Below are 26757 nucleotides of genomic sequence, written 5' to 3' on the forward strand. Positions count from 1 at the left end.
TTCCGGGCACCTTTTGGAATGACTACATATGGACGTTCAGTTCCCTTGGCCCCCCCCCCTCCGTCCCCAGCCTCCCGGTACTCCTTCCTTTCGTGTGCTGCTTAATGGTCTGACCTGGAGTTCCCCGGAGGAAGCCTGACCTGCGCCGTTTGTCTTTATGCCTCGCCTTTTGTTTTTCTTTTAGTTTTCTGTGTTTGTTTGATCTAGTCTCCTGTGCCTCTAGAACTATCCGGACTCACTACGGGGCCGACCCCCGGGAACCGACTGCAGCTTTGATAAATGTATATTTCATTCTGTACTTAGCGGCCGGCCCTGGTGGTTGTAGGCCCGTGCATGTAATCGAATTATTGTTCAATAAAAACTTTAAAAAAAAAAAAAAAGAAAAAAAAAAAAAAAAAAAAAAAAAAAAAGAAACAGTTGTTTCGTATCATCACCATTCAGGAGGTATTGCATCTACTCAATGCGAACGACTACATGGTGTCGCTAGACCTACAAGACGCCTACTTTCATGTACCAATACACCGCAACCACAAAAAATTCCTACGGTTCATGGTGGCGGGCAGACATTATCAGTTTCGGGTTCTGCCATTTTGGCTCAAATCGGCGCCGCACATTTTCACCAAATGTCTAGCTCCAGTGGCTGCATATTTACGCCATCACCATCACCAGGTCTTCCCATATGTAGACGACTGGCTTATCAAGTCTCCATCTCTAGAAGGCGTGACAAGGTCTTCCAACGCTTGTCTGAGGCTTTTCGGTTCACTGGGACTAACTCTCAACCAGGACAAGTCTGTCCTGCAGCCGTCTCAGTGCATACAATTTCTGGGAGCTACACTAGGCGCCATACGGCGAAAAGCATTCCCATCACAGGAACGCAAGGACAAACTTCGGTCTTTAGCGCTCCGGATAATGTCCAGAAAGACGCTGTCAGTGCGTCTCTTCAAATCCCTACTAGGGATGATGTCTTCTTGCATCCTATTAGTCCCGCATTGCCGTCTTCGGATGCGACCCCTTCAGGCAGCGGTGTCGGATCAGTGGGTCCAGTGTACAGGGTCCTTCGACGACATCATCCACGTGACTCCTGTGATCAAACAGGCTCTACGATGGTGGGTTTGCCCCCAGAGCCTTTCTCAAGGCTTGCCGTTCTTGCTTCCTGCTGCTCCTCATATAATCACCACAGACGCCTCCTTAGAGGGCTGGGGGGCTTTCATTCAAGAACTGCAGATAAGCGGAAAGTGGTCCCCTTCAGAGAAGATGCTTCATATCAATCTTCTAGAACTGCGCGCAGTCTATCTAGCTCTGGTAGCCTTCCTTCCAAGAATCAAAAACTCCATAGTGCTTGTCCGAACGGACAACACCACGACAATGCACTATTTGAACAAACAGGGGGGAACTCGCTCGCTGACACTCTCGCGCGAGTCTCAAAACATTTGGAACTGGCTGCTCCATCACAACATCTCTCTCCGAGCAGATTACGTTCCAGGTGCACACAACGTGTTGGCAGATTATCTGAGCAGGAGACAGGCAGCCTGCCACGAGTGGGAGCTGGACCAACTAGTCCTCAGCAACATATTTGCTCAATGGGGCACACCTCTTCTGGACCTCTTCGCCACACGACAAAACGCCAAATGCCAACACTTTACAAGCTGGCATCCCCAACCAGGGTCCCTGGGGAATGCCTTTTCGATGGCATGGTGCAACGTCTTTGCGTACGCCTTTCCGCCGTTTCCCCTGATTCCCAGGGTACTAAGGAAGATGAAAGCGGAGCCCTGCACTCTCGTATTGATAGCTCCAGCGTGGCTACGCCAACACTGGTTCACGGAACTTCACCTCCTTTCCCTGGAACCTCCAATCAGATTGAGGACGTTTCCATCTCTTCTAATGCTCAACAATCAGCAGGTTCAACATCCGGATCCGGAATCTCTCAAGTTATCAGCATGGCTCCTGAGTTCAGAGAGTTGCAGGGCTTAGACATTCCTCCGGACTGCAGACAAATTCTAGCTCGAGCTCGAGCAGATAGTACCAACAAAACGTACTCGCTCAAATGGAGGAGATTTTGTATCTGGTGTAAAACAAACAGGTTACACCCTCTTTCTTCCACCCCGGAGCAAGTCCTGCCGTACCTCCTGCATCTAGCAAAATCTGGGCTTTCTCATGCCTCCATTAAGGTCCACCTAGCAGCAATATCACGCTTCAGGAGATCCTCTACGGGTCCATCGTTATGGTCTCATAGACTCATTAAGCAATTCCTTAAAGGACTGTTAAGAACATTTCCTCCAGTGAAGCCTGTTCCACCAGCTTGGCATCTCAACACAGTGTTAGCTCAACTAATGAAACACCTGTTTGAGCCTATACATAGAGCAGACCTTAAGTATGTCTCCTGGAAGGTTGCGCTCCTGTTGGCCCTTACCTCCGCGAGGCGAGTGGGGGAGCTCCAAGCGTTCTCAATCCAAGACCCGTTCATTCAGTTCAAGCAGGATAGGGTCCTTCTCCGCACAAATCCAACGTTTATTCCTAAAGTTCCATCCCAATTCCACCTTAACAAACCTATTGTGCTGCGTTCATTCTTCCCGAATCCACAAACAGTGGCGGAGAAAACTCTACATTCCTTGGACATTAAGCGCTGCCTAAAGTTTTACATTGATAGAACGAAATCATTTCGTAAGTCTAATCAACTCTTTGTAGCGTACAGTAGGCCTCGAAAAGGGCTACCGCTCACCAAACAGAGTATTTCCCGCTGGATTTCTTCAGCCATCACCTTCTGTCATCAACAGGCGGGACGTCCGCTGCGATCAACAGTTCGTGCCCATTCCACAAGGGCCATGTCTACTTCCATGGCACTGTTTGCAGGGGTGCCCATTGTAGACATTTGTAGAGCGGCCACATGGAAGACGCCGCATACATTCACCAAGCATTACTGTCTGGACACGGAGATCATGAAGGATGCGTCAGTGGGTCAAGCGGTACTCCGTCATCTATTTCAGTAGAGGTGAGCCCTTCTTTTCATCCCACCATCCTTGCCTCTTTACGCACATTTCGCACTATAATGTATGCATTGGCTGAGTCTTTGTTTTCTAGTGCTTCTTGTTTTCACATGGATGTTATTATCTAGTGACTGGATATGTGATATACCTGTCCAAATGTGCTTATCATTGCTTACTACTCTGATTCAGGCATGTGAATCTATGAAAGATACTCTAATACTGGATAAGGAACGCGTTACTTACCTGTAACTGCGGTTATCCAGTATTGGTATCTTTCATAGATTCACATGCAACCCACCCGCCTCCCCTGGAAGGGCTCTCTTGGATCTGTCAGTGATACAACTACTTAGCACTGTGCTTACGAAAATCTGAGAGACTAGAGCTCCTTCCAGGAAGGTTCTAGAGGGTGGTGCTAGCTGATTGGCTACTGGCCAAACTTGGGTCCTTTTTACATAAGGACGTGGATAGCTTACTAATCTAAGGCCTTTTGGGGCCTGTTACTATATATGTCTACTAAGACATTGCTTTGTTATTTACCGGTGACTCCCATCCCGACGACGGCGAATGATTCAGGCATGTGAATCTATGAAAGATACCAATACTGGATAACCGCAGTTACAGGTAAGTAACGCGTTCCTTAAAGGTAAGTAAATTCCTTCCACTGTCAGTTTATCAGATGTGAAGCAGTAAACTCTACTTGCCCCAGAAACCACCAAAAAGTTATGGTGAAATTGATTTGTTGTTTGAGGTGTGTAAGTGAACATTGGTATTTGTATTATGGAGCTGCTTCCGCTATGTTAAAGAACTGCATCATTGGTGACCCAAGGCTTCCTTTGACATGAGCAGTATTCCTAAATGTCCCTTATGGGTTAGTAGAATGTCTCTGAGCGAGCTGTGACATCTGCTGTAGAGAAGTTGAAATTACTTCAAGGCATACTTAGCCTTTCATAGTTTTACTGTGCAGAATATAATTTACTGTGCAGAATTTAATTGGGGGAAATCAGTTTTTTCCCCACATACTTTGCAAATTAAAATACAGATTGTGATAGATATGCCTTTGTCTTTAGTCAGAGACGACTGCTGCTGACAGGCACTCCGTTACAAAACAGCCTCATGGAGCTCTGGTCTTTAATGCACTTCCTGATGCCACATGTTTTCCAGTCCCACCGTGAATTCAAGGAGTGGTTCTCTAACCCCCTCACTGGAATGATAGAAGGAAGCCAGGAATACAACGAAGGACTGATTAAACGTCTACACAAGGTGAGCCCCAGTTCACATGATAGCCTAACAAGAAGGGCTTAGGAATGTGGATGAGAATGATGCGTCACAGCAATTCTTGTGTATTTCCTCCTGATTCAGGCTAGAGGTATAGAACATGCCCATTGTTTCGTGCCAATTTTTTTTCTGCTGGGAGTGAAGATGCACAAGTGTGTAATTAGAGTTGCTTCCTTTTTTTCCCCCAGGTGCTGCGACCATTCCTCCTGCGCAGGGTGAAGGTCGATGTGGAGAAGCAAATGCCAAAGAAATATGAGCATGTAATCCATTGCCGCTTGTCCAAGCGCCAGCGGTACCTTTATGATGACTTCATGGCGCAGGCTGCGTAAGTAACTCATGTTCAAGTAGGAGAGCCAGAGTGATCCTTAAAGTATCGTTCCCATTGGTGGTTATTGCTACGTATTATTTTGAAGGCATTCCTAATGGAATTTTCTTTCTGTGCCTCTTTCTTTTTTGTTGCATTGTAGTACCTTATTCGTAGTATGTGTGGCTGTAGATAAACATGCTTTGTATACTCCTGCCACCTAGTGTTGGGGGCAAACATCTACAGTTGTTTCTCATAGTGCACCGGTAAAAATACTCCATCTCAGTTTTTTTTTCCTCCCTTGGTTTTGGATGTTCCCATGTCAGTTCTGTAACTGACTGTCTTGTCTGGGACTTTTGCTGCCAATTTTTACGTTTCACCCCACCGACAGAAGACCTCTGAATCAGATCTGTGATCATGTAGGACTCTACTTCAATCAGGGATTTCCAATCAGGGATTTGTTGATCACAATACTCACCTGTGCGGGTCTCAAGGCGCTGGGGGGAGTGGGGCTATCTGGCAGGTCCAGTCATCCAAAAAGCCAGGTCTTGAGGCTCTTCCTGAAAGCTTGCAGTGTGATGCTTTGTTTGATGCTGAGGTGGTAGTTCGTTCCAGGTCTTGGCTGCGATGTAGGAGAAGGATCTGCCTCCTGTTCTGTGATGCAGGGAATTTCGGCCAAGGCTAGGTCAGCAGGGAGTTCCATCCTCGGCTCCGCCTCCGGCACTGCAGTGGGTGCTGTTTGTCCCGCCCTGTGAGAAAGTGCCATCTTTCTTGCATGGTATGCCCCCACTTTTTAGGTCTCGCCTGGCGTTGGCAGCGCATAGTGCTGCGCTCGCAATGCGAGGGCTTTTTAAGTCCTTTCCTGATGTGCACGTTTACGGAGGGACAAAGATGGTGTCGGGCTGTCCACATACAGCTGCAAATGCACGCGCATGTAGACAGCCCGATGCCATCTTTGTCCCTCTGTACGCATGCACATATAAAAAGCCCTCGCGTGGCGAGAGTAGCACTGTGCGCTGCTAACGCTGTAGGACTGTCAACATGCGCGTCCAAATGCGCATGTGGACACAGAGAGGAGGCGGCGCTCTCCTGGGCACACTCTGATCTTCTTTGCCTGGCGTAGGGAAACCCCGGTTGTTAAAAGGTACCGGACAGCTTTTCTTTCTTAAGCTCTCAATACCCCTCTTACACTCGCTAACATATTCACATTAGTTTTGTCATTAAAGGAGCCCTTTTTTAATAGAAAGTACCTAAAGCGATTAAACCACCCAGAGAGGTTGCCTGCCAAAGCAAAATGAAGGGATTTTCTGTCGCATCCCCCACTGTGCTCGGGACCCTCTCCCCCAGCTAAGGAGACTGAACCAAAAGATTTGCAAATGATAATGGAAAATGGCATTTTCGTCAAGGCTTTTTTTTCATTCCTGGCATGAATATAAATAGGCTAGGTCAAAAAGAAACAAATAACAGGGTCGGTCAATTACACGCACCAATGCCAAACAAGCATTTGCAATGCAATAGGTCTCACATTATTCAAGTTTAAGCTATTGGCATTGTAAATGGCAGTGTTATATTTGTTTCAAAAACCAAAACCTAGCTAAAAGGCATTGACGTTTACAATGCCACTAGCTCAAACTTGCGTAAATGCGAGACCTGTTGCATTGCAAATGCTTGTTGCTGAATTGCTGATTTACTTTGACTGAGTGTGCCCTGGGCTCCTGCCAATCAGGTACCCAGGGCCTATGTTCCTACCCTAAAACTGCATGACAGCCTAAACCCAAATGGCATCTCTGGCCACAGGTCAGCCCCTGGTAAATGGTACCATAGGTACCCAAGGTACTGTGACCAGAGAAGGCCCAGAAGGACTGCAGCACTTATTGGCCACCCTTAGAGTCCCTGTACCCTGACGCGCACACACTGCCTTTGCAGGCTGAGTGTCTTGGTGCAGAACAAAACAGTCGACATGGCACACATCCCCGTGTGCCATACCCACAACACACACTGCCCTAGCATACCTTAGTCACCCCTCTAGCTGGGTGCCCTATGCCAGTAGTGTGGGTACAGGTGCATGAGCCCTCTGCCCCTACAGTACCCAGGTCCATTCCTGGGTGCTGTAAGTGCAGTGCTGCCATTAAGAGTATATGGTGCTGGGAGATCGTCAACACGAACTCCACAGCACCATGATGACAACACTGAAGACTGAAAAGTTTGGTATCAAACTTCTCGGCACATTAAACCCACACTGATGCCAGTGTGGGATTTAATGTACAATGCACGACAGAGGGCAACTTAGAGTTGCCCCCTGATCCTAACCTACAATCCACGTCTTGTCTGAGGGGCTGCCTAGGCTGCCACATAGCAGACATGTTGCTGGACCCCTGGGTAGAGAGCCCTCCCCTCTCCTGGGCCTGCAACAATGCACATCATGGGCGAGGTGCTAGGTCTCCTCTCCCAGGATGGGCAGGGGAAGCTTCAAAGGCTTGCCGCCTTTGAGCTTCTCCAGGCCACTTGCTGTACTCAGCAACTGGCCCCCACTGGTTCTGACCCCCACTCTGGCGGGAAACCCCATGGGAGGAAAGGGTGTGTGCCAACCCCACCCCTCAGGTGGGGGAGGCGTGCTGAAGCACATCCCCGGGCTCTCGCTATCTTGAAGTTGTGGAGCCCTGCCCAATCAGGATTAGGCTACTGCCCCCCTCCCACAGGAGAGTGGCAGGATAGGGGGTGTACCCACCCCAGGGAAGGGACTCATTGGTCCCTGCCCTTTACCTACCTGTAACACCCCTAAATTTAGTATTTAGGGGCACCCTGAACCTTCCTTCCGGAGATCCAGATTCCGAAACAAGCAAGAAGATCAAGAAACAAGACGACCTGCCGTGCAGCTGCTAACAAGAGGAAGACACCAACTGATTTGGCCCCAGCCCTACCGGCCTGTCGACCATCGAACCTGCTCCTGCTAAATTCCGGCGTCTCCAGTAGTCAGCAACCTCAAAAACCCAGGAGGACCCGACTGCCTTGTGTGAGAAAATGGCTCTGTATATACTGTTCCCAAATAGGTACAGAGTGTGCAGAGTCCACAGTCCCCAGGGGTTTGGCAGAGGCTAAAGTTAGATATAATCTTACTCTCTAAAGACAGTGTAAAGCATTTGTTGTACACACTCAGTCAGCAAATGGTCTCACTCACTCAATAACTCAACTCTAGGCCAATGGTTTATATAAAAAAATAGGTCTTTTATTTTAGAGCCAACAATAGGTATTAAAATATACTTTCTCTTAATGAGATGCTTTAGGTAAATACTTTTGCAATATGCAATTGACTTTTGTGAATACTGGTTACAGGTTGTTGCAATAGGCAACACAATTTCAAACACAATAATGCATTGAGCTCAATGGAAGTTTTAAGTTATTTGCAATAGATTACTTTCTGGATTACTTTTGTAACTCCAGGACTGGATCCTAGATTCAGTCCTGGGACAGTTCTTAGAAACAAGTGATAAAAGTCGACTTAGTTACTGTTCTGATTTTTAGACAATATTTAGCTATTTTAAAAGTTAACACTTAGAAGAAATTTCATAGAAAAACAGTCAATGATTCCCTATGGAAGAAAATTCAAGTTGCAGGTAAAGTAGGTTCTCGTTACTTTTGTAATCCAGTACTGGGCTCCTAGACTAAGTACTGGGCTCCTAGACTCAGTACTGGGCTCCTAGACTCAGTACTGGGATCTCTATCTAAAACAGGTAAGTAATTACGTTTTCACAGTTAGCACGATTTTTAAAGAATATTTAAAGTTTGCAAAAATCGACAGAAGAAATTTCACAGAAAAACAGCCAATGGTTTCCTATGGAAGAAAATTGCATTACTGGTAAGTTCGGTTGTGAATATTTTTCAGGGTCAGTGGTGGGCACCCAGATCCAGCACTGGGACCTCTCCTAATAGCAGGTGGGTATTTTCGTTTTCGTTACTCTGCTGATTTTTGGTGAATATTTTAAGTTTTAGAAACTCCACACTTAGAAGAAATCTCAGAAGAAACCAGTCAATGTTACCCTATGGAGAAAATTGAGTTATCGGCTTTTGGGTAACTACTCGACTGGCAGAGTTAAGGTTCTGGGTACAGACTCGGGGGGGGGGGGGGTCTTCCAGGGTCAGGTAGGTACAGTTGTTACACCCTCAGCGGCGCTGGGGCAGCTGGGTGCAGAGTGAGTTAGGCGCAATGTTATCCTAAGGGAGGCAGGGGGGCCTTGGTTGGTGGCTGCTGACTAGCAGGCCACGCGGCTGTGGGAGCTGGGCTCTTGGTCACTTGCTCAGGGCAAATGGGGAAGTAGATGGGTGCAGAGGTTACACTGCCAGGGCCACTCGGGCGGCTGGGTGCAGGGTGCTTTTGAGCCTTCGGGCGCTCAATTAATTTCAATGGGAAAGCTCCTGGTTAGAAAAAGGCTGCAAGCTCGGGGACGAAGATTCTTCAGGTTCCACCACCACTTCGAGAGGTAAGTTGGATAGTTGGAGGATAGGTAGGTACCCAGGAGTTGGGCACAGGGGGCCACCGGGTGCAGGGGTGCCTTTTGGAGTCGGGAAATATGACCCTCTGTTCATCGAGGTTGGGGGGGGGGGGTACCTGGTTCTGAGACTGCAGGCGTCGTCGGGAGCGTCGAGGGAAGTCCTTGGGTGCCAGACTCGGGGTCACAGTCACCGTTGGGTCGTCCTCGTGGTCTTTGTTCACTCCGGCACAGGCCAGGCTTGGCGGGTGCAGAGTGTGCAGGGTTCGTGGTTCCGGGCTGATGCCAGGGATTAGAAGCTGATTTTGAGCAGAGTCTCTGCTCATGGGAGTCCCAGGTGGTTGGAGCTAAAAGGTAGCCAGGTCCTCCGTGGTTTGTGAGGTTGCTGGTCACAAAAGGTGCCGGGATGTAGCAGGAGCAGATTCGAGGGTCGACAGGCCGGTAGGGCTGGGGCCAAAGCAGTTGGTGTCTTCCTCTTCTTAGCAGCTGCACGGCAGGTCTTCGTTCTTCTTGCTCTTCTTTGTATTTTGGAATCTGGGGAAGGAAGGTTCAGGGTGCCCCTAAATACTAGATTTAGGGGTGTTACAGGTAGGTAAAGGGCAGGGACTAATGGGTCCCTGTCCTGGGGTGGGTACACCCCCTATTCTGTCACTATCCTGGGGGAGGGGGGCAGTAACCCAGTTCTGATTGGGTAGGGCCTCTCATCTTCAAGATGGCGAGCACCCGGAGATGTGCTTCACCTCGCCTCCCCCACGTGGGGGAGAGGTTGGCAGGCTGGCACATCCCCTGTCCTTACTTGGGGTTTCCGGCCAGGCTTCCCGCCAGAGTGGGGGCTGCAAGTGGTCTGGGGAAGCTCACAGAGGCGGCATGCCTTTGAAGATTCTGCCTGTCCATCCTGGGGGAGGAGAACTAGCTCCTCGCCCAGGATGTGCATTGTTGCAGGCCCAGGAGAGTGGGGGCTCTCCTACCCAGGGGTCCAGCAACATGTCTGCTATGTGGCAGCCTAGGCAGCCTCTCAGACCAGACGTGGATTGTAGGTTAGGTTTCAGGGGGCATCTCTAAGATGCCCTCTGTGGTGCTTGGTACATTAAATCCCACACTGGCATCAGTGCGGGTTTAATGTGCTGAGTAGTTTGATACCAAACTTCTCAGTCTTCAGTGTTGCCGTTATGGTGCTGTGGAGTTCGTGTTTGACTAGCTCTCAGCTCCATGTACTCTTAAATGGCAGCACTGCACTTACAGGGCCCAGGAATGGACCTGGGTACTGTAGGGGCACAGGGCTCATGCTCCTGTGCCCACCCCACTGGCATAGGGCGCCCAGCTAGAGGGGTTGCTGATGTATGCCAGGGCAGTGTAGGTGGTGGGCATGGCACACACGGATGTGTGCCATGTCGACTTTGTTTTGTCTTTTACCCAGACACTCAGCCTGCAAGGGCAGTGTGTGTGTGTGTGTGTGTGTGTGTGTGTGTGTGTGTGTGTGTGTGTGTGCGCGCGCGCTAGGGTACAGGGCCTCTAAGGGTGGCACAATGAGTGCTGCAGCCCTTAGAGGGCCTTCCCTGGTCACAATGCCCTGGGTACCTAGGGTACCATTTACCAGGGGCTGACATGTGGCCAGGGTTTGCCAATTTGGGTTTGATTTTTTTTGTAGGGAAGGAACATAGGCCCTGGACACCTGATTGGCAGGAGTCCAGGGCACACTCAGTCAAAGTACATTCAGCAAAATGTGGGGGAATACCATGCAAGAAAGATGGCACTTTGTCACACCTTATGACTCTAACTAACTGGTACTCCCACGAGCAGTGATCCTGCTCAACAACAAGCAAACACCCCAGGTACCAGCCAGGAACCGCGAACCCTGCACACTCTGCACCCGCCAAGCTTGGTCTGTGCCTGAGTGGACAAAGACCACGAGGACGTCCCCCGGCGACTGTGACCAAGAATCCAGCACCCAAGGACCCACCTCGACGCTCCTGACGACACCTGCACCCTCATAACCAGGGTCCCCTCCAACCACGACCAGCAAGAGGGTAAGATATCCCGACGCCAAAAGGCACCCCTGCACCTGGCGGCCCCCTGTGCCCAACTCCCAACTTACCTCTCAAAGTGGTGGTCGCACCTGAAGAATCTTCGTCCCCGAGCTTGCAGCCTTTGGTCGTCACTGAGCTTCCCTATTGAAATCCATTGAGCGCCTGATGACTCAAAAGCACCCTGCTCCCAGCCACCGAGTGCCCCTTGGAGTGCAACCTCCTATCCTAATCTACTTCCCCACTTGCCCTGAGCAAGTAACCAGGAGCCCAGCTCCCACAGCTGCGTGGCCTGCTTGCCAGCAGCCACCAAATAAAGGCCCCCTGCCTGCCATAGGATAACATTAGGCGTAACTCTCTCTGCACCCTGCTGCCCCTGTGCTGCTGAGGGTGTAACTACTGTAACTACCTGACCCTGGGAGACCCCTTAGTCTATGCCTAGGACCTTTACTCTGCCAGTCGAGTACTTACCCAAAAGCCGATAACTCACTTTTCTTCCATAGGGTAACATTGACTGGTTTCACTTGGAAATGCTTCCAAGTGTCGAGTTTTGAAACTTTAAAATATTCATCTAAAATCAGCCGAATAACAAACAAATTTACTCACCAGCTATCAGGAGAGATCCCAGTGCTGGATCTTGGTGCCCAGCACTGACCCTGCAAAGTAATTACAACCGTACTTACTGCCATTTGATTTTTCTCCTTAGGATAACATTGCCTGGTTTTTACCAGAAATTCTTCCAAGTGTCGATTTTGCAAACTTACAAATATTCGTTAAAAATCACCTGTATAACAAAAACGCATTCTTTCAACTTTTTACAGGAGATGCACCAGTGCTGGATCCAGGATCCAACACTGAGTTAGAAAAAGTAATGATAACCCTAGGTTCGAGGCATATGAGCTGCAGATTACACACTTTTGCATAGATCGCCATCTGGTGTTGGGCCCGGATGTTTGCAGTTTGTTTTTCCTCTTGGAAAGTCTTTGGAAGTCACGAGGTCGGTGACTCCTCCCTTGGTTCGTATTGCTCATGGGCTTCGGCTCCATCCTCAGATTCTTTTTTTCCGCCATCGGGCTCGGATGTAATACTTCGCGCTCCGGTTCCGAACATTCCAGTTCGACGATCGAAGCGGAATCCTCGCTCTCCGCGGTATTGTTTAGATACTGATCTCCTCAATCACCTTTTTCTTCGACGCACCTTCGATTCCAGTCATCGACGGCGGCCTTCGGGCTTATCCAGGCTCCGGTCCCGGCTGATGGAAAAAACTCCATTCTAGAAGTGCCCTCGATGTGGGTCCAAATTCCCCCACACCGATCTTCATGAGGTGTGCAACCTCTGCCTCTCCCCTGAACACGAGGCTCGAGACTGTCCCGCCTGCAAGTCTTTTAGATCCAAAAAGACTATTCGAGACCGAAGGGCCAGACGAAAAATGGCGCACTCCTCGACCTCCGTTCCAGTCGACATCTCGATGTCGAAGCTCCGGACACCAGCACACCGAAGAGGACCTAGTCAGTGCTTCCGAAGCCGACGACTCGGATGTGGAGGACATCAACCCGGCGCAGAGGGTCGTGAGTAAAATACCCCCTCCCACACCCGCGCCGACACCCAAAAAGGCTTCGGTCACTCCTTCGGGCCTAGGCAAGACCAAAGACACTGCTTCGAACACCCCAACTTCGGGCCCGGTGACAAAGCCATGTAACCCTTCCGGCGGCTCGGGCTCGAGCCAGCCTGCTAGCGGTGCCGAAAAACACCCTTCGGCACCGAAGAAAAGATCGGCCTCTACCTCGACACCGAGCTCCACACCAAAGCCCTCGGTGTCGAAACCCAGCCTCTCGGTGCCGACCAAACATCATAAGGCCCTCGCCACCGACACTCCCGCGCCGAACCCTGTATCGGCACCGAACAAAAAATCGGAGGTTCCCAAAAAGCACGGCACAGTCAAGCCTAAGAAGCCGCCTGCCCCGAAAACGTCAGCGCCGACCGAACAACCAGTGTCGCTAGAACTTTTTACACTGGATCCTTTGCAAAAGAAACTTATCAAGGGTCCAAAAACTGGACATTTAGCACTGTCTTCTAAAAAGAGACAATTGGACAATCCAGCTCCACCTCCAAAGAGGAAGGACTGTGCTACCTCCCCTTTCAGAGTGCCTTCCCCGCCTCCTCCACCTCCTCCACCCTCTCCACCTCCACCTCCTCCACCCCGGCCTGATCACTCTCCGACCCCGTCTCCAGACCATGATGATCAGGGGGACCCATACTATGACCCAGCAGATGTGCCACAAGACTCCACCTCTACAGGATCCCCAGACCCCTGGGATGATTATAATAATCCAGACATTCCAGATGTCCCACAAGATGACCTATATCCATCCAGGCCATCGCCACCAGAAGACTCACTAGGTTTTCACCACCTACTTCAGAGGGCAGCACATTATCACGGGGTAGAGCTACACACTGACCCAGTAGAGGAAGATTTCCTCCTAGATACCTTTGATACAGCACATAGGTCTACTGCTATACTACCTATGCTCAAAGGGATAATAAAACATGCGCCAGAGGTTTTTAAAGACCCAGTCAGGGCTAGGGTCCTAAACCCACGCATAGAAAAGAAGTATAAAGCTGCCCCTACAGTTCCTGCCTACATCAAAGGGCCAGCGCCACTGGATTCCCTAGTGGTATCCACAGCAAGAAAAAGATCAAATTCCCAGGCGTCAGGCGAAGCACCACCAGCTGACAAGGAATCAAAGCTCCTGGACGCATCAGGAAAACGCACTGCGTCATAGGCAGCTAATATACGGCGTATCGCCAACACTCAAGCGATATTGGCCAGATACGACCGAGCGCATTATGATGAACTAGAAACCATCATGCACCATCTCCCAGAAAAATATAAAAATAGGGCCAATGAATTAATCCAAGAGGGTAAGACCATAACCAATACCTCTATACGCTGTGCCTTAGACCCAGCAGACTCAGCTTCCAGGGCCATTAACACCAGTGTCCTACTCCGTCGACACGCTTGGCTGAGAGTTTCAGGCTTTAAACCCGAGGTACAAGCCTCCATATTAAACCATCCGTTCGATCAGGAACATTTATTCGGTCCAAAGATAGATGAGGCCCTCGAAGATGAAAGACGCAGATACGGCAAAATCTATGGGGGCCCTACAGTGACACCCTCCTAGACGGTCCTTTCGCCGCTCTTCCTTTCAGGGCACGGGCAGAGGCTACTCTTCAGATAGCGCGTCCACGTCCTACAAATCCTCTCCTCAGTCCACCTTCACAAAATGTTATCAAAGAGGCGGATATAGAGGCAACAACAATAAAAGCAGAGGCAAAACAAATACCGCCCGCTCTGCTACACCACCTACCCAATGACCCCCAATCCCCCCCCCCCCCCCCCCAGACCTTCCCACTCCGGTCGGGGGCAGACTAAAAAATTTCCTTCACGTCTGGGAGTCCATCACATCAGACAAGTGGGTGACCCAAATTATTCGTTCAGGGTAATGCCTGGAACTCACATCTACCCCCCCCCAACATTCCACCTAGGCAACGCCCAATGTCATAAGAACATTCCGCGTTACTAAAACAGGAGGTGATCTCCCTCCTACAAAAACACGCAATAGAACAGGTCCCCCACAAACAGCAAAATGTAGGGGTCTACTCCCTATATTTTCTGATACCAAAAAGAGACAAGACTCTATGACCTATCTTAGATCTCCGGCCTCTAAACACATAAATACATTCGGACCATTTTCACATGGTAACACTTCAGCAGGTACTTCCGCTCCTCTCCCAGAACGACTTTCTCACCACACTGGACTTGAAAGACGCGTACTTTCACATTCCGGTACACCATGCCCACAGAAAGTACCTCAGATTTGTAGTGGACGGGCAACACTACCAGTTCAAGGTGCTCCCATTCGGGGTCACAACAGCACCACGGGTATTTACCAAGTGCCTAGCGGTAGTGGCGGCACACCTCAAAAGACAGCACATTCACGTCTTCCCGTATCTCGACGACTGGCTCATAAAAGCAGCGTCCTACAACCAATGTGTACACCACACCGCCACTACAATCCAGCTACTTCACCAACTAGGCTTCACGGTGAACCACCAAAAGTCCCAACTAACACCATCCCACATAAAGCAATACCTCGGTGCCACCATAGACACCTGAAAAGCCATTGCCTACCCCAATCCGGCAAGGATTGCAAGCATTCAGGCTTTGCGTCAAAAATTCATACTTCAACACTCCCTCCCAGCAAGAGTGTTTATGCAACTGATAGGGATGATGGCCTCTTGCATTTTTATAGTGCCTCATGCAAGACTCCAGATGCGTCCACTCCAAGAGTGCTTAGCGCGCCAATGGAACCAGGCCCAGGGACAACTGACAGATCTGGTGTTGGTAGACGGTCGCACCCATCGCTCTCTGCAGTGGTGGAACACCACAAATCTTTCCAGAGGTCGACCGTTCCTGGACCCGGTTCCACAAATAATCCTGACAACAGACGCATCGCTCTCCGGCTGGGGAGCTCATCTACTACACCTCACAGTGCAGGGCACATGGACGCCGCAACAAAAGTTACTCCACATCAATCATCTGGAGCTACTGGCAATCTTTCTAGCCCTAAATTCCTTTCACACACAGATTTTAGGCAAGGCAGTCCTTATCCGCACGGACAACATGACCGCCATGTACTACATCCAAAAACAAGGCGGCACACAATCTCCACAGCTCTCTTAACTAGCACAGAGCATATGGAGATGGGCAATGCCACACAATTTTTCTCCTAGCCCAAAATGTCCCAGGAGTCCAGAACACCATGGCAGATCTGCTCAGCAGACAGACTCAGCAGATCCACGAGTGGGAACTTCACCCGCAAGTTCTTCACCCGTTCTTCACCCGTTCTTTCAAATATGGGGGCATCCACAAATAGACCTATTTGCCACCCACGAAAACAGAAAAATGCCCAAGCTTCTCCGCCAGATACCCACATCCATTGTCCAAAGGCAATGCGATATGGATGAACTGGTCAGGCAAATTTGCATACGCCTTTCCACTTCTCCTACTAATTCCATTAGTGGTGCGAAAGCTACAACAGCACTCCCTCACACTCATTCTAGTACCTCCAACATGGGCCAGACAACCATGGTACACCACGTTGCTGGAACTCTCAGTAGTGCCACACCAAAAATTACACCTCTCACAATGCCTCCTAACCCAGAACCATGGAGAGATCAGACACCCGGACCCAGCTCAGCTCAACCTTGCGATCTGGCTCCTGAAATCCTAGAGTTCGGATACCTTAACCTTCCCCCCCAGAGAAGCTAGACGTCCTACCACTAGAGCCTGCTACGCTGCCAAGTGGAAAAGATTTGTTGTTTATTGCCATAACAACACAATCAACCCTCTAGATGCATCCATACAGCACATCATATGCTACTTACTACACCTACGAAGATTTAACCTAGCATATACATCCATTTGGCTACACCTCGCAGCAATTGCCGCTTACTTACAAAACAGACAGCACCTATCACTTTTCAGAGTGCATGCCATTAAAGCCTTCATGGAAGGCCTAAAACGAATAATTCCCCCCAGGGTGCCACCCTCACCTGTGTGGAACTTAAATATAGTGCCCACAAGGCTAAGACTGCCTTTTGAACCCTTGCATAAATGCGAACTGCAATTCCTCACATGGAAAACAGCTTTCCTGGTAGCCATCACCTCCCTTAGAAGGGTCAGTGAAATACAAGCACTTACTATACAAGAACCTTTTCTCCAAATGCACCCGAACAAGGTTATCCTCCGTACCAACGCAAAATTCCTACCCAAAGTCATCTCACCCTTTCATCTAAACCAATCAGTAGAATTACTGTTTTTTTTCTCGCAACCTCAAACTGTTGCAGAAAGGGCTCTACACACACTGGATGTTAAAAGGGCCTTGCTTTACTATATCCTGAGAACACATCCTTTCAGAAAGACAAAGCAACTGTTTGTCTCTTTCTCTCCACCTCATAAAGGCAACCCCATCTCTAAATCAGGGATAGCTAGGTGGACTGTAAAATGCATACAGATTTGCTACCACAAAGCAAAACGCACGCTATCTGTTCCCCCTAAAGCCCACTCTACAAGAAAGATAGGGGCTTCTATGGCTTTTCTAGGGAACATCCCATTAGATAATATCTGCAAGGCAGCTACATGGTCAACACCGCTCACTTTCACTGAACATTACTGTGTAGATGTGCAAACCAAGCAACAAGCTAGTGTGGGCCAGGCTGTACTGAAAACACTTTCAAACCACTGCAGCAGATACCGGTGGTCGCTGCTAAGGTTGGAAACTGCTATATAGTCTATGCAAAAGTGTGTAAACTGCAGCTCATATGCCTCGAACGGAATATGCTACTTACCAGTATGCATCTGTTCTTGGGCATGTAGAGCTGCAGATCTACACAGCCCCACCCGCCTCCCCGGCTACCTGTATCTGTTCCAGTCTATCTTATTTAGATACAACACACATGGGTTTCTTTACTGTTACTACTACGCTCCATCTTTCCCTGTTGGCAAAAAACAATCTGAGGATGGAGCCGAAGCCCATGCGCAATACGAACCAAGGGAGGAGTCACCGACCTCGTGACTTCCAAAGACTTTCCAAGAGGAAAAACAAACTGCAAACATCCGGGCCCAACACCAGATGGCGATCTATGCAAAAGTGTGTAGATCTGCAGCTCTACATGCCAAGAACAGATGGTAAGTAGCATATTGTGAGAAGTTGGCCTGATGTATGATGTCACTAGTTCTAGTGTACACCTTATATCAGTCCCAATACCCTTATGGTGATTGGTTGTAAAGTCAACCTTATAGACCAGCTATCCTAGTGGTAGCATGGACAAGAGCAGTCTTAGGCTAAACTCTGAATGGCATGTGAAGCCAGCTGTGATACCATATATAATCCCTTGAATACCAAATGAAAGGACACCACAACAGATATATATATAAAATAGTGTATTTATTCTAAGCAAACCCTCAGCACTCTTTATGAGATTAGAGGTAAGTACAACACAGTCTTATTTATGCATACATTAAGTCACACAGGTAAGTAATACAGTTAGGCCCTAGGGGCCACGCAAACCATATACTAAGTAAGTGGTATAAGGACCACTGTCACGGAAATAGAATAGGCCTAGGCCTAGGGAATCGCTGGGGCTACACTACACTAGCGTTAGTTAGGAAGTGGGAGGCCCACGGGATTCGTGTGCAGAGTGGAAACACTCACGCGTAATGCGTAAAAGTCAATAGCAATAGTACAGTTTAGAAAACGGTAGATTTAGGACACTTCCGGAGTAGCTAGGAAGTTGAGACTTGAAAACTAGACACTAGGATAGTCACTATCCTGATGAGCACCGGAGTACCCAAGTTACCTAGCCCACAGGCTGCGGGTGCATAGGGGTGAAGATGCGTCGTTTTCGTCGTCGACTCCTATGGATGCCTGTAGAAAGATGCTGACAGGCAGTCAGTGAAGAGTGTCCGGTGGATCCCAAGGCTGGGATCAAGAAGAAAGGAAACCTGCAAGCAGAAGGGACAGAGTCAAGGTCACTAGCCAGTGACCACGTGGAACCAGGAAGGAACCAGGCGATGTCGTGCAGATTGCAGGTGAAGGTGAAGCTTGTCGCTGCAGCCAGGAGGACCAGAAAGCGTCGAGGACGACCAGGACCAGGAGGCGAGCTGTCCCACGAAGGCTCTTGCTGTCGGCGGCGTCGAAGTTGGACTAGGACTCACCAAGCCTTGGCAAGCGGAACCCACGAAGAACGAAGGACTTGCTTCTGGTGCAGACCAGGAAGGTCTGGGGTGCTTCTTCTTTGCAGAGAAGCGGGAGCCAGTCTGGAGGAGCCAAACCAGCGCAGAAGATTTCAGGGTGCGTCGTCACAGAGGCCACTAGCCAGCGGGCAAGCAACCGGACAGACGCGGCAAGCAGGAAAATGCTGAAGGGCCCCACGCAGGACTCGTGGAGTGTGGGGGGCTGATCTTCGGTGCAGATGGTGCTTGGGGTTGGGGCTTCTCAATCCCCGGTGCACAACTTCGAGGGTACCTCAGAAGCTGCGCTGTAAGTTACTAGCCACTTTTTCCAGGTAGCCGGTCCCACGTCGCTCGTCGCCTCCACGGATCTCAGCTCTGCTGCAGATGTGGATGAGGGTCGGAGAAGTCTGGAAGTCAAGGCTCTGGTCGGGCTCTGCAGTCGGTTCCTCGTAGAACGGTCGCAAAGCAAAGGGTAGTCTCTTGATGGTGCCTGTTTGCACAGGGTAGCCACTCCTTGGCTCCAAGGGAGATTCTTCAGTCTTCTTCTTTAGTCGAATGTCGAAGGTCCAGAGTTTCTGTTCAGTTTTGCAGGTTCAGGATAATCTAAAGTCTTGAGGCCCAACTCCCACTCTTATACTAATCTGGGGGGCTGGGATACCTGCTAGGTCACGCCTTATGGGTGGGACCTGGGAGGGGGTGGTTACACCCACTTCCCTTTGTCCAGTTTCGCGCCAGAGCTGGGGCTGGAGTGCCCCAGCGCCGGTTTGAACTGGACTATGCAAGGAACACCTTGTGTGCCCCAGGCATGTCTCATTCCTTTCAGCCCACCCTGCCCCAATACACTAAAGGCTGTCTGGGGAGGTGCTAGCACCTCCCCAAGCAGGAAACCTATTGTCCAGGCCTCCCTGGCTGGGATCACTCCCAGCTGCAGGAGGTCAGACTTGTGTCGTGGCAGCAGCATCCATTTTGTGATGCTGAGGCTTTGGTCAGAGGCTAACAGTTGAAGTATGATTTTAACATGTCTTTCCCTCTAGAAGGGGGGAATAATATGTTCGAGGCATATGAGCTGCAGATCACACACTGAGGATAAGATCGCCATCTGGTGTTGGGCTCGGATGATTGCAGGTTGTTGTTGTCTTCGGAAGAAGCCTTTGGTCACGAGGTTGGTGACTCCTCCCCTGGACAACAGTGCGCATGGGCATCCACTCCATCGTCAGATTGTTTTTTTCCGCCATTGGGTTCGGATGAACTTTTTTCCGCTCCAGCAGAAAACTTCTAGCAATCAATTTAACTCCTTAATCTTCATTCCATCGACTTCGAAATCAACTCGGACCGGTTCCGGAAGCGGCTGATGGACAGGACACCCTTCAAAAAATGCCCCCAGTGTGGAGCGAAGTTCCCCCACAGTGACCACCACGAGGTTTGTAACCTCTGCCTGTTGCCGGAACACAACGAGTCCACCTGTCCAGCTTGTGCCGCTTTCCGTTCGAAGAAGACCCTCCGGGACCGAAGAGCTCGACGCCATATTATGGCCAAACCAGCTCCAGAACCGGAGGACATCTTTGCTCAAGATGTTCCCGAAGACGACACCGAAGATCTCGAGATCGTGTCCGAGGCCGACGATTCCGATGACCTCATCACTCCAGGGCAGCGTGTGAGTACCACCCCCCCTGCCCCTGCCCCATCCAAAAAAGCATTGGTCAAGACTCCGCCAGCTGGGCCCAGTCGCGACCGGAAATCCTCTTCAGAAGCCCCGCCCTCGGGCCCGGCTCCGAAGACATCTAAGCCTGTAGGTGGCTCGGGCTCGAGCAAACCTCATCTGATTGTGCCTTTAACACCGAAAAAACCACTATCGGCACCGAAACAGGCTTCAAGACCGAAATCTCCATCGGCACCGAAACGTTCCTTGGCACCGAAGTCTCCACCGGCGCCGAAACGTTCTTCGACATCGATGCCTAAAAGTCCCTCGGCACCGAAACATACATCGGCACCGAAACATACATCGGCACCGAAAACTCCATCGGCTCCGAAAAATCCATCGGAACTGAAACATCCTTCGGCACCGAAAACATCATCGGCACCGAAAACTACGTCCACACCAAAAACAGCTCATAAAGACCCGAAGCGGGCGTCGCCGCCACCACCTTCGGAGCCAGATGAACTTTTTCGACCAGATCCTACTCAAAAGCGGATCTACATCAATCCTAACACTGGACATGTGACTGCCATCCCATATAAAAAACGGAAGCTGGACACTACACCTCCCCCAGCTCCCATACGGAAAAAGGACTGTGCCACTTCACCACTTCGTCCTTCTTCTCCTGTTTTACCTTCTAACCCGCCCCCCCCCCTCCTCCTCCTGTTTCTCCTTTACCTTTACCTTTACCACCTCCCTATCATTCACCTCCTCCACAGGATGATAATGATGACTTAGGGGGAGGGGCGGACCCTGATTTATTTAATGATCCTGTTGATCCAACCGACCCGTTTACTTTTCCAGACACAGCACCGGTAGATGACTGGTCTTATCCAATGCCTGACATGCCTGACCCCACTACCTACCCCTCCAAGCCCTCCCCTCCTGATGACCACCTAGGGTTTGGCCAACTAATAAATAGGGCAGCAACGTTCCATGGTGTCACTATGCACACTGACCCCCTTGAGGAGGATTTTCTCCTCGATACCTTTGAGCAGTCACAAAAAACTGTTCATATACTTCCCATGATTAAAGGGGTTATAAAGCATGCCACTGACGTCTTTAAAGACCCTGTTCGAGCGAGGGTTCTCAACCCCCGCATCGAAAAAAAGTACCGACCAGCCCCGCAGGACCCTGCATACATTAAAGCCCAGCTCCCTTTAGACTCCTTAGTCGTATCAAATGCCAGGAAGCGCGTTAACTCACAGACAACTGGAGAAACGCCCCCCCCAGACAAGGAGTCTAAGCTTTTAGAGGCCTCAGGCAAACGAGTCGCCGCACAGGCGGCGAACCACTGGCGTATTGCCAATACCCAGGCCCTGTTAGCTCGGTATGACAGGGCACATTATGACCAACTTGAGGACCTTATGCAACATCTGCCTGAACCCTTTAAGTCCCAGGCCACTGACCTCATTCAAGAAGGCAAATTAATATCTAATGCCTCCATTAAATGCGCCTTAGATGCGGCAGACACTGCTTCTAGGGCGGTCAATACTAGCGTCTTACTCAGACGACATGCCTGGCTCCGTATTTCCGGTTTTAAACCGGAGGTTCAAACCGCAATTCTGGCTCAACCTTTCAACCAAGAGCAGTTATTTGGCCCTGCAGTGGATACTGCATTAGAAAAAATGAAGAAGGATAATGAAACTGCCAAGTCTATGGGAGCACTGCAGTCTCCTCAAAACCGGGGTTCCTTTCGTCGCTCCTTTTATAGAGGAGGCTCCAAAAACACATCAACTGAGACCACGTCCATCTTTAAAAATTCTGGACAAACATCCCCTAACAGAGGTTATTTCCAGGGAGGTTATAGGGGAAACAATAACAAAGGCCGAGGGCGGGGCAATAACAACAACACCCGCACCTCCCCAGCCACCAAACAGTGACTTGCCACCACTCCCCCCAGACCATTCCACTCCGGTCGGGGGGCGACTCCAACAATTCCTACCTGTCGACTTCCATCACCACAGACAGATGGGTAAGACAAATTATCCAGTCTGGCTACTGCCTCGAACTCATACAATCCCCCCCAAACATACCACCCAAACAACGCCCAATGTCCTCACATCATCTCTCTCTCCTCAAACAAGAAGTTCAATCCCTGTTACAAAAACATGCGATAGAACCAGTCCCCTTTCAACATCAGGGAACAGGGGTATATTCTCTATACTTCCTCATTCCCAAAAAGGACAAAACACTAAGGCCCATACTGGATCTCAGACTACTAAACCAGTATATACATTCGGATCATTTTCATATGACCACTCTCCAACAAGTCCTCCCACTCCTACAACAGGGAGACTTCCTTGCCACATTAGACCTCAAGGACGCATACTTTCACATCCCTATGCATCCCGCTCACAGAAAATATCTACGATTTGTGGTAGATGGGCAACACTATCAATTTACAGTTCTCCCATTCGGAGTAACAACAGCACCCAGAGTGTTCACCAAGTGCTTAGCAGTCGTGGCAGCGCACCTCAGAAGACAACAGATCCATGTCTTCCCCTATCTGGACGATTGGCTCATAAAAGCCAATACATACCAAAAATGCGTTCTCCACACTCATCGCACGATTCAAATTCTCCACGATTTGGGATTCACTATCAACTACCCCAAATCCCACCTACAACCTTCCCACTTACATCAGTATCTAGGAGCAACCATAGATACATCCAAGGCCATTGCTTATCCCAGCACTGCCAGGATAGCCAGTATACAAAATCTCATCTCTCAATTTCAAACTCATCCATCTCTTCCAGCAAGAGTGTTCATGCAGCTCCTAGGCATGATGGCGTCATGCATCTCCATAGTCCCACACGCACGACTTCAAATGCGTCTCTTACAGGAATGTTTAGCACAACAGTGGAACCAAGCTCACGGACAACTTACCGATCTGGTGTTGGTGGACAGTCGCTCACTGAAATGGTGGAACACCATCAACCTGTCCAAAGGGCGACCGTTCTTAGAGCCTCTTCCACAAGTTGTGCTAACTACCGACGCATCTCTCACGGGGTGGGGAGCCCACCTCCTTCACCATACCACTCAGGGCAGATGGACCAGTCAACAAAAACTGCTCCACATCAACCACCTGGAACTCTTAGCAGTGTTCCTAGCACTAAAATCCTTTCAAGTTCACCTAAAGAACAAAACTGTCCTCATACGCACAGACAACATGACGACAATGTATTATATACAGAAACAGGGAGGGACACACTCTCCCCAACTGTCCCAACTGGCACAGCAAATCTGGAGATGGGCAATTCCCCAAAACATCTATCTGTTAGCAGAACATCTCCCAGGGATCCACAATCAAGTGGCCGACCTCCTAAGTCGCCACACACAGCAGATCCACGAATGGGAACTACACCCCAAGGTTCTACTCCCCTTCTTCCAAAAGTGGGGACAACCAGACATAGACCTGTTCGCCACTCCCGAAAACACAAAATGCCCAACCTTCGCCGCCAGGTTTCCACACCCACAGTCCAAGGGCAATGCCCTATGGATGAACTGGTCAGGCAGATTTGCGTACGCCTTTCCGCCTCTCCCACTAGTTCCATTTGTGGTACGCAAACTGAAACAACAGTCACTAACACTAATACTAGTGGCTCCCACTTGGGCACGTCAACCGTGGTTCACCACGCTTCTAGAACTATCCTTAGTTCCACATCAAAGGCTACGCCTCTCCCCGGATCTATTAACCCAGAACCATGGAGAAATCAGACACCCAGATCCTCAAACACTGAACCTAGCGATCTGGCTCCTGAGGTCTTAGAGTTCGGTTACCTCAATCTCCCTCCAGACTGTATGAATATCATAAAGGAAGCCAGACGCCCTACTACTAGAGCGTGTTATGCCGCTAAATGGAAACGATTTGCCATCTACTGCGCTAATAATGACATACATCCATTGGACGCTTCCATCCAAAACATCATTTGCTATCTACTACACTTGCAAAGATGCAATCTAGCGTATTCCTCTATACGTTTACACCTAGCAGCCTTGGCAGCCTACTTGCAAAATAGGCAACACCTGTCCCTTTTTAAGGTACCAGCCATCAAAGCGTTTATGGAAGGTCTCAAAAGAATCCTTCCCCCAAGATTGCCACCTGCACCAGTGTGGAATCTCAATGTGGTTCTAACAAGACTCATGGGTCCCCCATTTGAACCTATGCACAAATGTGAATTACAATTCCTAACATGGAAGGTAGCTTTCCTTATCGCAATCACTTCCCTACGCAGAGTAAGTGAAATACAAGCCCTTACACTAGAGGAACCTTTCTTACAACTACACCGTAACAAAGTGGTTCTTAGGACAAACCCTAAATTTCTTCCAAAAGTGATTTCCCCTTTCCACCTTAACCAATCAGTAGAGCTACCGGTCTTTTTCCCAAACCCAGACTCCGTAGCTGAAAGGGCCCTACATACCTTAGATGTCAAAAGAGCCTTGCTTTATTACATCGACAGGACAAAACCCTTTCGAAAGACAAAACAACTCTTTGTTGCTTTCGCACCACCACATAAAGGCAACCCAATCTCCAAATCAGGTATAGCCCGGTGGATAGTTAAATGCATCCAAATACGCTACCTCAAGGCTAAACGTACACTTACAGTTCCCCCTAGGGCGCACTCCACCCGTAAAATAGGGGCTTCTATGGCCTTCTTAGGTAACATTCCCTTAGAAGACATTTGCAAGGCAGCCACGTGGTCTACCACGCATACCTTCACTAAACACTATTGTGTTGATGTGCAGGCCAAACAACAGGCCTCCGTGGGCCAGGCTGTCCTAAAAACTTTATTTCAAGCTGCTGCAACGGATACAGGCGACCACCGCTAAGGGGAAGCACTGCTGTATAATCTATCCTCAGTGTGTGATCTGCAGCTCATATGCCTCGAACGGAATATGCTACTTACCAGTATGCATCTGTTCTTGGCATGTAGAGCTGCAGAGTCACACACGCCCGCCCGCCTCCCCGGGACCTGTATCTGTTCCAGCATCCGTCTTACTTAGACATTACACATGGACATCCTTTCTTTCATTTCTATACACTCCATCTTTTCCCATCATGGCGAAAAACAATCTGACGATGGAGTGGATGCCCATGCGCACTGTTGTCCAGGGGAGGAGTCACCAACCTCGTGACCAAAGGCTTCTTCCGAAGACAACAACAACCTGCAATCATCCGAGCCCAACACCAGATGGCGATCTTATCCTCAGTGTGTGACTCTGCAGCTCTACATGCCAAGAACAGATGCATACTGGTAAGTAGCATATTCCTCATGTCCAGAAATGGCATGGGGGTATTATTCCACAGTGTTAGACACCTTACACGACATGTTTCGTTAAAGCCAAACCATAGTTACCATAACCGTCTAAGATTATAAGGCACTTTAAGAGTATATGGTAGGCTATATCATAGAACAGCTATAAGGACAAGGTTCCGAAAGCTGCAGACAGGCTCAGCTCATGCTAGAGCACCATCTCACATGTTACCAAGCACTCTGCCTCCAGGATTGTCAAGGCCTGCCATAGGAGTGACTGATAGGTACACATGTGTCTATATGTAAGTTAGGTATAGGAATACTACACCTAAGCAAGGGGTGATTACACGACCTTGCCCCAGCTGAGTGATCAGCCAGTTGCGTCAAAATGGAAGGCCAGGCCAGGGGTGGCATAATACATGCTGCAGCCCCTGGTAGGCCTAGGGTACACCTATGCCCTGGGTACCTAGGGTACACTGTACAGGGGCCAATAAGGTGATCCTATCCAAATGGGTTATGCACCTAAAGTACATAGTATTAATTTAGAGAGAGAACAGCAGGGCTGTGGGTCTGATTAGCAGGCCCACAGCCACATCTAAGTCGAAAACCAGTAAAGCAAAAGCAAAAAGTGGGGGTGAACATAGAAAGCAGACCCTACTCTCCTACACATATTCCTTATCTGCTATGTGAATTTCCTCCCATAGGATAACATTGGTGATTCTATGTGAAAAAGTTTCTAAGTGTCAACTTTTAAAATAAATAATATTACTTAAAAATCACAACTGTAACCAAAATGTTTTTACTCAAATGTTTACAGGAGATGTCCCAGGACTGATTCTAGGATCCAGTCCTATGGTAAGAAAAGTAATCCAAAAAGTAATCAATTGCATTTAACTAGAAATTCCCATTGAACTCAATGTATAATTGTTTG

The 26757-nt window shown here is 49.3% G+C and overlaps 1 protein-coding gene across 1 annotated transcript in view; it reads left to right on the plus strand.

Annotated features, from left to right (window-relative positions):
• Positions 1–26757, plus strand: part of SRCAP (Snf2 related CREBBP activator protein) — a 1742136-nt gene that overhangs the window by 699900 nt on the left and 1015479 nt on the right. The window contains exons 16-17 of the mRNA XM_085618450.1: positions 4052–4244; positions 4448–4584. Coding sequence (XP_085474576.1) covers positions 4052–4244; positions 4448–4584 — 330 coding nt within the window. The remainder of the gene's footprint in view (positions 1–4051; positions 4245–4447; positions 4585–26757) is intronic.

Source organism: Triturus cristatus, chromosome 7, assembly GCF_964204655.1.
Source record: "Triturus cristatus chromosome 7, aTriCri1.1, whole genome shotgun sequence".
Taxonomy (NCBI): domain Eukaryota; kingdom Metazoa; phylum Chordata; class Amphibia; order Caudata; family Salamandridae; genus Triturus; species Triturus cristatus.